At 45.8% G+C, this 14,545-nt stretch overlaps 1 protein-coding gene across 1 annotated transcript; it reads right to left on the reverse strand.

Annotated features, from left to right (window-relative positions):
* Positions 1–1,155: 1,155 nt before the first annotated feature.
* Positions 1,156–8,452, reverse strand: gjd4 (gap junction protein delta 4; the record flags this gene model as incomplete). Its single annotated transcript, XM_080751684.1, has 5 exons — positions 8,346–8,452; positions 5,467–5,749; positions 4,247–4,471; positions 2,650–2,857; positions 1,156–1,614 (listed from the first exon to the last, which is right to left on the reverse strand). Exons 1-5 carry the CDS (start codon positions 8,407–8,409, stop codon positions 1,156–1,158), a joined length of 1,239 nt encoding a protein of 412 aa, XP_080607810.1. The 5' UTR covers positions 8,410–8,452.
* Positions 8,453–14,545: the final 6,093 nt, after the last annotated feature.

Below are 14,545 nucleotides of genomic sequence, written 5' to 3' on the forward strand. Positions count from 1 at the left end.
ATCAATCAATCAATCAAAGAAAAAAAAGAGTAGACTGACCAGTGTGTGTTCTTGTTTTGTGTTTGTGTGCACAGGGTTTCCTGCAGGAAAGAACTTAGTCCAGGTGCAACTGGAAACATCCCTATGGCTATGGGTTTAGTTTATATTTTAAGTGTAGCAACATTGAAAACTATATTTCCAATTCACCCAGGTGGTGATGTGCCTAGACTGAACTGGTCTGGTGGAACACCCGGTGTGCGTGCATGTCCATGTGCGTGCATGCGCGTGCGGAGCGTGCAGGGCTCATATATTTGTAGGACAGGTCATGGCCTGCCTTTGTTTATAGACATGGGGGAGGGGCGGATGGGGTAAGACAGGTGGGCTGCTTTGTTTTAGACTTTCTCAAGGTTGGTGTTTTGGTCCTCAAGGACGGTTTGCTTATGTTTCGTGTTGCCCGCACATTCCCGACTTGTTTTGTTTGGCTTCTGTTATGCCCTGTCAGACACGCATCTTGACATGCATGCTACATCACGGTATGTCTCATGACCACGACAAAGAGTATAGTGATTCCAATGCTGTTTTCAGCTCTACCTAAGTGACGGTGTCGTTGTTCGCAGCGGAATTAACTGGACAACACAACGCAACTCTCCACCATATGAGCTTCAGCCCCAGTGTGAGCCTCGGCGGTGTGCCTTCCTATCTCCTCCCTTCTCATGCATCCCAGATCAACCATGAACTCCATCCTCAGGCCCTGTTCACATGACGCCGCTCCCATGAGAATTCCGCAAAATGAAATGTCACTCCTTCCGTACAGACGACAACAGCATTTTCAGGGGTTCTAAAACGGAACAAAGTAAGACCAGATTTTTGGGTGGAAAACGGTCTCCCCTCGCGTCACCATGTGAACAGTGGGAAACGCAAGAAACGACAACACATGTGATGTGTGATGTCATGGCTCGCATACAGCCTACTGCAGCCACGTTACCATGGTGAATGGTAAACAACAAGTAGAATCGCCTAAGAACTGTCACCTAGCAAAATGACATGGACACTACATCGTTTCATGCCCTGATGCGGCTTCATATGAACGCTGGATACAAAAGCAAAACGCCACGGCGATGTTCCGGGACCTCGCCGTTTTCTCTACAGAGCGTTGTCGTCTGAACATGGCCTTAGTCAAACCCACTCAGACCTCTTGTCGGGTCCGTCGTCGCCGGCCTGTAGCTCTGCTCCGCTGGCCAGCTCCACCAGTGTGTACTGTCCCACCTTCCTCGTGTACACGACCGCGGTCGCCACCGAGACGTCGCCGGTGCGCCCCAGGGAGCCGCCGCCAGTGGTGGTGGGCAACGCCGCGTCCCCCCTCCTGGGAGGGGGCGGCGGCTTGAGCCGGCCACGTTTGCTGACGCGGATGGCTCTGGGGGTCCCTGGGGGGTCCGGGGAAAAGAGGGCCACCTCGCTGCCGTGGAGTGTGTCCGGAGCCTCGTCCTGGGCCGCGGCGTAGCCGTTGTTCCCGTTGGTGTTGGAACCCGGCGCTCCAGGTGGAGGGGAGCCTGGGGCGCCAGGGAGAGAGGACTGCTCCAGACCGAACCCCTTCTTCTTGAAGCTCCCCGCCTGACTCAACTCCCCCTCCGGCTCCTGAGAGAAGGGTTGTCATGCAAATAATTGCAATCAGCCATTTAATTGTGTTTTTTGGCACTGTTTATTGGGACATATAAACCAAGACTCCCTAATCGGGAGATAAGCGACCGTCACATGTATACACAATAATGTTGTCTGCAAAAAGCAACCTCATGGTGGCGCTAAAAGAGGGGCATGTGAGAAATCGTGAGAGTGTTTTTTGCAAGTCGTTCAGTCCGAGTGTATCAAAAAGGCAACTGGGTTAAGGCAGACTGGCTGAGCGGAGGTGACAAAAGTTGGGGGGACGGAGATACACCTAAACCTAACCATAACCCTTACCTTAACCTCAGTAAAACTAACGCTGGTGAATGCTAACCTGGTGAAATGATAACCTGCCGACACTGGTGAATGCTAACCAGGTCAAACGCTAACCTGCCGACGCTGGTGAATGCTAACCTGGTGAATGTTAAACTGGTCGGACCAACAGTGATTAACCCAGTTGGTTTTTTGATACACTCAGACTGAAAGACCTGCAAAAAATACTCTCCTGTGAGAAATCAGGGGCGGAGGTTGTGGTTTGCCAGCCAAGGAGTGTGTGTGTGTGTGTGTGTGTGTGTGCAAATTTGGCATGGATAAGGGCAACGGAGCCATTTATACACAATAATGTTGTCTGCAAAAAGCAACCTCATGGTGGCGCTAGAAGAGGGGCATGTGAGAAATCAGGGGCGGAGGTTGTGGTTTGCCAGCCAAGGAGTGTGTGTGTGTGTGTGTGTGTGCAAAGTTTGGCATGGATAGGGGCAACGGTGCCATGTATACACAATAATGTTGTCTGCAAAAAGCAACCTCATTTAGGGTCAAGGGTCAAGTAAATTTACCCCCATTGATTCTCACACAAATGCATTTGGGTCCCCTCCCCATCCAGGGGGTACATTTACTATAATACATTTGTTGTCTTAGGTATGCGACGAATACAAAAAATGGTGTGACTAATCAATAGAAAAAAAGTCATTTTGGGGGTGAACTACTCCTTTAGGTGTGCCGGCGGGCCTGTACCTGAGAGGCCAGCGGGGCGCCGGTGGCGTCCGCCCTCTGGCTGGTGTAGTGGCGCTCCTCCTCCAACACCTTCTGCACCAGCAGCCTCCTGCGGCTCCGCTGGTGGACGGAGCGTTTGATGGCGCAGACCAGGTCCAGCGCGTTGAGCAGGAGGCACAGCGCGCCCGCACCCAGCATGAAGTTGAGCATCACCGTCTTCTCAGTGGGCCTGGAGGGAGCGGTGGTGGGTGTAGAAGATTATACTATTATCATGATTGATTTTGTGGGACGTTATTAGAGTAGATCATGTGTTCATTGATTATATTAAATATCTAAGCCCATCAACGAAGCCTTGCGTATTGTGACAGGATCTCCCCATTCTTGCAGGCATCCAGCCTGCTGGGCTTCGCCGCAAAGGAGCCACAGCTCGTCTGGCGTGCCGGGCCATGGAGCCAAATCACCTGCTCCTACTGGGGTGGACCTGCCTAGACTGGCATGGGTGAGGCTTAATCGCCTCTGGACCGGCGTTAGGCGTTTCTGTTCATCCATGCATAGATGGGGCCTGGACCCTAGTGCGGCCTGTGAGTGCAGAGGAACAGACAGCAGACCATGTCATTCTGGAATGCCCCATGTATCGGGCTCCAACTGGGATGCATGGCCTGCTGTCTGTGGATGATGATACAGTGACGTGGTTGCTGGAGGTGTGCCCAGACATATAGCCCGGGTGAACCCCCCCCAGGACGGTGGTAAAAGGATAGCCCCTCGGCCCCGTACCTGGGGGAACGGAGAGATATTACCTTACCCAAACGACAGAGAGAGAGAGAGATTAAATATCTAGTTCTTATGATACATCATACATACGGGATAGCTTGTAAGAGTCTAGATGTCTCACTAGGACTGAGTAGCTATTGTTTTGGTAAAGCTTATGTTGTTATGGTTCAGCTTGTACTTTGAGTACAGTAGGCTATAACTGTGATCCTGAATAGAGCCTCTTGGCAGAACTACTTTACCACTGGCCAGAGTGTTAAACTGTACTTGTGTCGATATCGTGTTTACATAAATCATAACCACCACCACCTAATACATTTTCTTGTCTCAATGGCCAAAATGTATAAAGGGCTGAAGTGGTTAACGTATTTTTTGTAATGATAATCAACTTCAGTAAATGTACTTAGTTATTTTACACCAGTGGTTCTCAACCTTTTCAGGTCGCGACCCCAAAATAAACATATTTTAACTGGGGGGACCCCCACCCTGATGAGTTGAGGCATTACATTTTGTATAACACGGTTCTATTGTGAAAACAGACGATCTACATGCTCACAACGCCTCACAACGCGGGGTGTTGTGAGCATGTAGATCGGCTATTTTCACAATTTCTGCCAATGTTTGGCCTACACTATATTTGATTTGTCATTTTAGAGGTATTAAAAAGTCCTTAAATTGTCACTTTAGACATATGCAGCTACCCTCCATACACTTAAACTTTATGTTGGTTTGTTTACTGTTGAGTGAGAAAACAATGTTGCACATTAAGTTAATCATCTGGGGTTCATTTAGGGACCCCCCTGGGGATCCCGAACCCACAGGTTGAGAACCAGCGCTTCCCACCACTGGCCTGGAGATGTAGCAGTCCACCTGGGTGGTGCAGGGCGGCTGCTGGCACAGGAAGCGGGTGGGGATGTAGAAGCCGAACAGGTAGTAGTGGGCGGCGCCGAAGCCCGCCTCCAGCAGGATCCTGAGCAGGAGGTGGAGGATGTACGCTCCCGTGAAGCGCTGCGTCGTCCAGCGCCGCTCACCCGCAAGCTTCTGCAGGGGCTTCACAAGGGGGGGAGAAGTGGGACTGAGTTACTAGGGCCCAAGGTGGAGGGGCCTTAAAGAGGTGGTGCCATGATTTTTCCCCCCCTCTAAAACATGATTAATCAGGTATTATGATTATACTAGGAGGAAGATTTTTTCCAAAAAAGTATACAGAAAGAGTTAAAATTGGGTTTTTATGTGGCCACACCCTCAGTTCATTAAGTATGCATGGATGTCATGGTGGGTGGTGACCCAGCTGAAGTTAGCCACACCCCACAGTGTTGGGTGAATGGTAATTAGGTGAGGAGTTGATTCTGTGATGTAAAAGTATCTGTGTTTTTTAACTGACACTTTTGACCACAAGGTGGCAGCCTCCAAGGGAAAACAAACAAATACCAAGAGAATACATAATTGCTCATAAAAACCACACCAGGGGGTCCAATTATGTACTTTCAACCTCCTAGACACATGAAAAACAGAAAAAATACAAAACTAGCAGATAATAAAAGCTCACAGCGTGGCACCAAGTGCCGCGCTGCGAGCTTGTGGATCTGCTATGAAAGCTTGTGGATCTGTCATGAAATGTGTGCAAATCTTTGAATATATGTCATTTTATAAGCGAATATTTGTAACTAAAATCTTGCTTCTAGGGGGTCCCTGGAACTGAATATTTTGAGATGGGGGTCTGTGGCCAAATACACATCATTTTGGGGGTCCTTCTTATGAAAAAGTTTGAGCACCACTGACATAGAAACATAGGTTTTTTCAAAAACCCTTAGAAAGATTTGAAATATTCAAAGACTTGCACACATTTTCAAGATTTTTCAAAAATATAAGCTCTACAAGCACGCAGCGCGGCACGGATAGTTAAAGCACAAAATAATGCGTAATAATGCGTTCCCAGTCTAAATGGGTTAAACCCCCCTATGAAGAACGTTCATGGGGGGCCCGCAGTGAATCCTTGTACCCAGGGCCCAGAATTTGGTGCGACACCCCTGTTTGTAAAAAAAATTAAAAGCGATAATAACCTTCAAAGACACGTCACTCTTGGCTTCCAGGTCCGGCTCGGCGCTGAGGCCCGACGCCACCTTGTGCACCACGTAGATGATGAAGACGAGGTAAGGGAGACACAGGACGAGCAGCTGCACCAGCCAGAAGCGGAACAGGGAGACGGGGGTGAACAGGTCGTAACAGACGTTGGCGCAGCCGGGCTGGATGGTGTTGCAGACGAAGCGCTCCTGCTCGTCCTGGTACAGAGGGTAGCCGGCCAGCAGCAGCACCAGGATGCGCAGGAGGACCATCACCATCAGCCACACTTTGCCTGAAACGCAGTGGTGGAAAGAGTACCATATGTCTTTTCAATACTGCAATATAGAAATACTCTGTTATAAGTAAAAGTGCGGAAATTCAAATTGTGCTTGAGGAACATTAACACAATTAGTGCTGCAGGGTATGAAGGGTTAACTTTTCGTTGACGCCACGCAGATCCGCCCATTAGCACACGCTGTTATTGTGTAAGGCATGCCTGGAATGTGTGTACACACACGGACTGCTGAATGACATCAACGATTACGTCATCTAGTCACATGACATGTGTCATGTGACAGTGTGTCATGGCGGCCGCAAGGCTTGTCTTGTTGTTGTTGTTTGGAGCTGTGCTATGGGATATAAAGTCTTATTTGGATTAAATGAAGTCTCTTTATGGGCCTCTCCATTGACTTAACATGGAGGAGCTTCACTTCGCGTGCACGCCCAACGTGCGTTTTAAACAAATCGCGGACATTACCGATGCGGCCGCGACCGGAGCTACATACTGTAAGTATTAATACATTTACTGTAAATACAGTAAGATTGACGGTGAGCGCTGTCAATGGCGTCGTGTAGTAACCGGTTTTAATGACGGTGAGGATCGTCAAGGGCAGCAGAACAGTTAAGAAAGTTTTGGCATCAAAATGTACTTAAAGTAATAAAAGTAAAAGTACCAGTAAGACTCCCTAAATCGGGAGATAAGCGACCGTCAGGCCGCATACACAAACTTTAGAAGGCAATGGTAGCCAATCAGGAGGGAATATGGGAAATGGGACAGATCCATGTTGATGACATGACTTTAGAGATACTGTGTACCGCTTTGCGTGATTTTAGGGCAAAATCTGTTGGAGCACTGCCCAAAAATTAGTTTTTAAAAAATTGGCCAGATGGTGGCACTAGATGGGAGAGATGCATTTTGATGACATGACTGTAGAGATACTATGTACAGCTTTGCGTGATTTTAGGGCAAAATCTGTAGCAGCAGTGTCCAAAAATGTGTTTAGCAAGAATCAGCCTCACGGTGGCGCTAGAAGAGGGGCATGTGAGCAGCCAAGGAATGTGTGTGCAAAATTTGGCATGGATCGGGGCAACGGTGGAGGAGATATGAGAAGGGCAAAAGTGTGACGTGTGACTGACTGACAGACTGACAGACAGACTGACTGACAGCTGGTGGAGGTTTTGATAGTAACTAGCAACAAAATGTTTGAAAATAGCCGATCTACAAGCTCACAACGCGTTGTGAGATTGTAGATAAAAATGGAGGAAAATGACTGAATGACTGAAACCATTGTGCAGAACGCTTGACAGTTTACAATTTACGCATTTAGCAGACACACTCTTTAGGTCAAGTGCTACAGGCTTGATACTACAGAAATCAGGAAAAACTTGTCTATCATTATTACATTGTTATTTAATCAAGATCCGCTCTCAGACAAAGCCTTCAGGTGCAAATTGTGGCTGCTGGACAGAAACCTTGTAACTCCATGAATACAAATGTGTACAGGTATGTTCTTATGTAAATTAACACCCAACTACAGCACAAAAGTAGCTAAAATAGCCGCACTACAAGCTCATACTCTGTCGCTTCACCTCACATTGTGAGCGTGTAGATCAGCTATTTTTTATAGCAGATGTGTGTGTGTGTGTGTGTGTGTGTGTGTGTGTGTGTGTGTGTGTGTGTGTGTGTGTGTGTGTGTGTGTGTGTGTGTGTGTGTGTGTGTGTGTGTGTGTGTGTGTGTGTGTGTGTGTTTAAGTGTGTCTGTGGGTTTTATAAAAACAATGAAAACACCAGCTTGTGAATAACTACATTGGATCCATTGGAACTCAGGCTCTATTTCCCATTTTCTGAAAAGTAACAGATTTGGACATACAAGGTTTCCACCCGTCAGCAACCAAATGTAATAAAAAAAGAAAACACTTCTTCATCGTTAGTATGACTTCTCACTGAAACCTATTTAATCCAAACAATGCTACATTTTAAGTAGACTAGGCTACTTTCTTCTCATTACTGGACTACTTTTTTCATTTCAAGTTCTCATAATTAGGGATGGGATGCACTCCGTCATGCACTGGGATCAATTCACTTATAATATACGTACTTGATACAGTCTTTGTATCTCTTATCAAATGACTTTGCCAAAAAATCTACAAGCTCGCTACGAACTTGATAATAAATGTATTGAGTACCCAGTATCAATAAGCTTTGGGCTTATCAAGCTTGTTACCGAGCATAGCGGCCCATGACGTCATGTTTAAACAATCAAGACAAGAGGCAATCAAGAAATTATTACAGTACTATTCATAATATAAAGCCATTTAACACTTATTGCACACTGATGATTGATTTAATTATATTTAATGATAATATGTGTTACTTTATCTTCATAGATGGTGGTCAGCCACAAACCCACAGAAAACAACTGGCCAATAAAAAAGACTCCAGTTCTGTTTGTCTCACGTCTTTCCACGAAATATTAGAAAACGCTCAATAGCGGGCTCCATAAGCAGAATCGATAAGGTGCTCATTATCAATAAAAATGAACGAGCTCCATCCCTACTCATAACCACTCAATCCCGGTCACCGTTCCATCCCAGAGAGGTCAACTCACCCACTAAGGTGATGCTGTGATTGACAGAGAGGCAGATGATCTCGGAGGCGCTTCTCTCCCCCATGTCTCCGGCAGCAGAGGGGCTTCTGAGACCCTGACGTCTACCTCCTCAGGGGGGCTTCTGAGACCCTGACGTCTACCTCCTCAGGGACTCAGCCTCAGCCCATCAGGCAGTACCTGTAGCCCCCTGACACACACACACACACACACACACACACACACACACACACACACACACACACACACACACACACACACACACACACACACACACACACACACACACACACACACACACACACACACACACACACACACACACACACACACACACACGAAATGTTTATTTATGACCATTGACCACATGAACAGAAGTACAAGGATGCCTCGTACAAAAGTCATAAACAATGACAGTGCAGCCAGACAATATGAAAGAACAGCCAGTTGCAAAGAGCCTAACGGCAGAGCATTGTTACATACAGTAGAGTTGACACACTTGTCAGACACAGCGGACATAAATCATGGGTAAAGGAAACAACGCCTCCTCCAAATTGAGCAGACACACACACACACACACACACACACACACACACACACACACACACACACACACACACACACACACACACACACACACACACACACACACACACACACACACACACACACACACACACACACACACACTGACCAGGTGGACAGACGTAAACGTTTCTGATACAACTCCAGTAGGGCTGTCAGCCAGGGGCCATCCAACTCAATCCGTCCCGCTCCATTTCAGCTTCTGGATTTTAAAACCAATCTTTGTGAGTCCTCAGTCTTAGCTCTGCCTCTGCTCTCCGCCGTGGTGACAACTGTTCTGCGCTGTAGACAACAGAAGACGGGAGATGGGACGGAGGCCCATTGTGAGAGGCTATTCTTAACACGCTTCCTAGAGCACGTCGGCATCCTGGCATTGCAGAGATATTTTGGTTGCCTGGTTGTCCTTACAGGAGGAGAACAAGCCTCCTGGATTACTCAGTCCAAATTGCCCCGTATTAAGTTCTCAAGCACAATGGCAAGCATGTATGACCTCCTGTCTATACCCTATATCGTTGATGTATATTCTTAATATTGCGGAGCGCTTTGATCAGCATCAAACACTTGAAAGATGCTCTAAAAATAGTTCATTGTTAAGCTAGACAAGCCCTGGAAATCACTGGTGGTCACCGTGATCTACTCTCATGATTAATTATGTGACGACTTTGTACAGTTGTTGTTTTTTTTAAAGAATTGACACTTCCTATAATGCACCACGTCTTATCTAAATGTATCATTGATAAGAACGTATATCATTGGCTGTTGACTTGGATGTGAAAAAAACCCAAACCAAAGATAAACTCAAAATGTTACCCAGGATCAAATGTATAAAATGTAAAAAAAAACCTTTTGAAAATAGCAGACTACAAGCTCACAATGCAATCAATCAGCTATTTTCTAATGGGAGAAATGTGTGGGTAATGTATGTTTTGTTATAATCATCTAAATCTATAAAGTAACTAGCAACTTTTCAAATAATTGTGGAGGATAATATTTGCCAGTAGAAGTAAAAGTACCTAAAAATGTTACTTAGTTACTTTCCACCACTGCCCGACAGCAACGACATGTATGTTGTTGACATTTAATCTAATTAGGTAGCAAGCCTCCTCCTGCTGCATATCGTATGCACTGCAGAGGACACATAGCATAAGGTCATCTCTGTTCATGGACACAGCAGACATGAGCGCCTAATTGGCTCATAATGACAGCAGATTATTGATGCTTATTACCACTGATACATGCCTCACAGTTAACAGTTCAACGTTGCTCATTTTGATTGCACGGAATCATTGTAGATTACAATTTTGTGCATGTTTGTGCACACGTGTGAATTTATTGATTCGGATCAGAATCAGAATGAGATCAGATCAGATCAGAATCAGATTGGCTATTTTCATTACTTGGCGCCAGCAGAGCGTGCATGTACTGCGTTCGGGTGCGTATGGACTGTAGGTAGGTATGTAGGTAGCTGTGGGTGTTTAAGCCCGCAGCCCAATCAGGGACCAGCATTTCTGGCAACGTCATCATCAACAGCCAATGAGTAACCAGCATTCCTGGTGATGCCAGTGGTGATGCCTGTGGTGAGCGCACCTCATGGCGCGCTCTGCTGGCGCACAAGTAGGCCATACACATAGACATAGAAAGGTAGACGCCTCCTTCGGCTAGGGGGCGTATGCATTGAGCAACTAAGGGAATCTTCGTCGCTTCCGTGTTCATTGCTTCCGTGTGCGTCACACATACGGAAGTCGGTAAGCCAATCAGAGGCAGGTGGGGGCTGGTCTTTACGTATGCAGCCTGTAAGAACAGCTGAGCAGCGCAACATCGGAACTGGCTCTGTTGAATTGAATTGTGGTCCTTGGATAAGTCACGGAAAAGACACGCTGTGATTGGCCAGTAGTCACTTTGACTGACAGCGTTCCCTTAGTTTTTTCAGGAAGTCCGGACTGGAACTTTTGCACATCGCTCCAATCAACTGCAGAGGCGAACGAGGCATCTAGCTCTTTATACCTGTGGGCCATACATACATACATACTTGTGCACAAGAAGCAAGTTGGCACCTCGACACAGTGCAGTTGTAGTTATTTAATTGTTTATAACCTTTTCGCCTGATGGTTTCTTGGTTTAGATACTATATTACTCTCTCTATGCATTTTAAGTATTACCTTGTATTTACCTTACTACATAATTTTAAATTATTTGATATACTACATTTAATAAATACCCTTTGTTTAGCGATTTTCAAAATGTTCTTAGAAACAAAGGTGTTATGGTCATGATTCACTGCAATCCTGGATGGCTTGGTTCTAGGCTTAACATAATTGTTATAAATATTTTCGTGAAAGTCTATGAGGAAAATTATTTTTTTAGTGGGACCAGTAAACCACGCCCACTGCGATGCTCTATAGAGACACACGGGCACCTACAAATTCACGCCCACAATTGAAACAGCGGCCCTGCTTCGGGAAAGGGAGAACGGTGCACTGCAAGCCAGCCCATAGAAAGTCATTGCAATTCAACTGTGGCCTAATATTAAAATAATCCTACACGAACTGAAGACTATATTGATTTAAATAAAAATATGTTTTCAAATGTATGGCCTGACCCTGACAACATATCTTCTTGTTTGCTAAATATATGATGTGTGTCACATTTAATTTGCCACTTGAATGGGTTACCCATAATGTTAACAGAGAAGAGGGGAAACGGCAGACACAGAACCTGTCGCTTTTCAGTGACATGACTGTCTTGGCCTGGCTATGGCCTGTAATGGCAAAATATAGTGTACTGTGTCAACATAGGGTTAATCGAGACACTGAAGTAGGGGTTGGCAGCGGTCATCAAAGAAATGTACCATCTGTAAATCCCACCATCAATCAAATGTAACTTTTCCATAAGTAAGCAAAACATTGTCCTTTTTATCACCCCTGGCGTCGCCTTGGCCAGGTGGCACTCCTACAAGTGTTGCAGATAAAACCCATTCTGTGCCCCAGAGATTAACGGATTAAAATGTCCAGAGTGCCTCTCGCTGGCTCCATTAACAGCCTGTCTCTTATTTTGAAGGCCAGAAGTCCATAGCGTTAACACTTCCGGTCTGACGTCATCGCGTCATGACGTCATGACGCTCGTCGTCCACGTGGTGTTGTGTAATGGCGGAACAGAGCTTTTCAACATGTGTTTTATTAGCGAGCATCTATTGCCATCCTCCCACTTGAAAGTGTTGTTTGGAGATAATGGACATTAAAGATGAGATTCCCCGTCTGCCTCAATGTTATGGGATTACTATTTTGTGCTCGTGGATCCGTGATGATGAGAAATCAGCGACGGAGATCGGCTCGGAACCTTCCGCCATTGTACCCGGTAGGATAACCGCCGTTACAGTAATATATTACTTTTCGCGAGTATACTCGGGATCGGCACTCTGGGTACTCGAGTACTTTTCACGAGTATTCTCGGGAATGGCACTAAATCGGTTAACATAGAGATCTGCATCCTTGTTAAACAGGAATTCACTGTTGACGAATAATTGCTTGATCATAATTGTCTCCACACTGTTAACGCTGCTTGCATTCTTAGGATTGACCTGAGGGACGACCTCCTCCTAGACGCTGACCTGGAATTGGCCTGTGACGGCTCATCTTCCGGGGACTCAGAGATTGGGTCCGATAATAGCTGGAAGCTGCTTTCGGCTGCCATCGGCAGCTATGTCTCTGTTCAAAATTTGTTCCAGGTGTTGTTATCCACCTTCATCGCCGTCAAGGTAGCTGAGAGGAACACCATCCACACGTCCCACTGCAAGTGCTACCGCCCACCACCACCAGTGGAAGGACAAAAGGAGGGCGAGGAGGAGAAGTAGATGAATGCACGTTGGCACGTGCCCACGCAAGGATGAGAAGAAGGTGAAGTGCAATGCACCGACTAGATGAATTGTGTTTGGCAACACAACAACGGATGACGTGAGGACAGCGCTCTCAAGTCGCAGTTTGCATTAAGCCCCTCCATATCACCGTCCCTCCATAACACAGTTAAGTGCTGTTACCACTACCCTAACCTGCACACTGCTCTTTCTTGTACATCTCAAAAGACCTGCCCATGACACTTTACAAGGTTATTACGAGTGGCACTGCCCGCAGGCAGCAAACGCTCTACCAACCTGCCCGTCTTTGACCAAAGGTTAAAAGAAGGCCACCTCAACCCATTCGGTGCCAACTGGATCGCCGAGGCTCTGAAGGACAGTGTGTGGTTATGCCATTTGAATTATGTACCTGACTATGTCACGCCATTCTCTGGGTATGAGCCACGAAAGAGACACTTGTGTGAGCATTCTGTCAACAGCCTAACTGCAACATTTAGAATTACATCTGTCCGAAGGTATGACTCTTACTTCCAAATGGGTTGTTTCTTGTTTTTATTCTTTTTGTGTTCTCAGTAATATTTGGTGTTTAACCTTAATAACACTTCCTTACTTTATGTATATTTATAAAGCTTGCTACAACCTAGAGGGATTTTCCCCATGGGAAAAAAACAGCCTTGCTATTTCTCTGTGTATTCCAATGCTGACATGTCTTGAAACTTGTATTAAGTGTGATGTGTTTGATAAAATGATACTACAGGTGTTTTCCTTGAAAATGCATGGTTTATATTCATTCTAGTTATTTTATTTAGTCATTAGTACATTTGGTATTCTGCATGTTTGGTTTTGTTATCATTTGGTTTATTGCATATCTATCTCATACGTATTAATAAACCATATATTTTGTATGTTAATCAATAAGAAGGTTATTGTTTAAAAGGAGGGAATGTAATGGCAAAATATAGTGTACTGTGTCAACATAGGGTTAATCGAGACACTGAAGTAGGGGTTGGCAGCGGTCATCAAAGAAATGTACCATCTGTAAATCCCCCCATCAATCAAATGTAACTTTTCCATAAAACATTGTCCTTTTTATCACCCCTGGCGTCACCTTGACCAGGTGGCACTCCTACAAGTGCTGCAGATGAAGCGATAAGATCTGTAACTCTTTGATATCCGGACTTTCCCGGAGTCCTGTTTTCACTCCTGTGCTGAATCGGCAAATATGGCCTTTGCTGACCACCTCAGTCCACCTGCCACATCTATCATTTTCACCCAGGATGTTTCCCATGCATGCATGTGCACCTGTGTTCTACAGTCCTGAGAGATGGTATATAAGGACTACTCACCCTGCATCAGATTGTCATTGTCATTCTCATAGAGGCCTATCTGGGCCCGCCCCTTTCCCCCCTCCCCCTGAGCGGCAGCCATGATGGAGTCACTGCTGCAGCAGTGTGTGTCTATGTCTATGTCTATGGAGATGGGACTTTTAATGAAATTAGTCATTACCAGTCCCATCTCCATGATATTTAGATCTAATTCCTTCGCCAGTTCCATCCGCATGATTTGTAGATCTAATTCTATGAGTCCCATCCCCATGATTTGTAGGTCTAATACCATCGCCAGTCCCATCATTATGATTCGTAGATCTAATTCTATCTGTTCCATCTCAATTATGTTTAGGTCTAATTCCATCGCCAGTTCCATCCAAATGATTTGTAAATCTAATTCTATGAGTCCCATCTCCATGATTTGTAGGTCTAATTCCATC

The sequence above is a fragment of the Nannobrachium achirus genome (assembly GCF_963921795.1).
Source record: "Nannobrachium achirus genome assembly, chromosome: 21".
NCBI lineage: Eukaryota > Metazoa > Chordata > Actinopteri > Myctophiformes > Myctophidae > Nannobrachium > Nannobrachium achirus.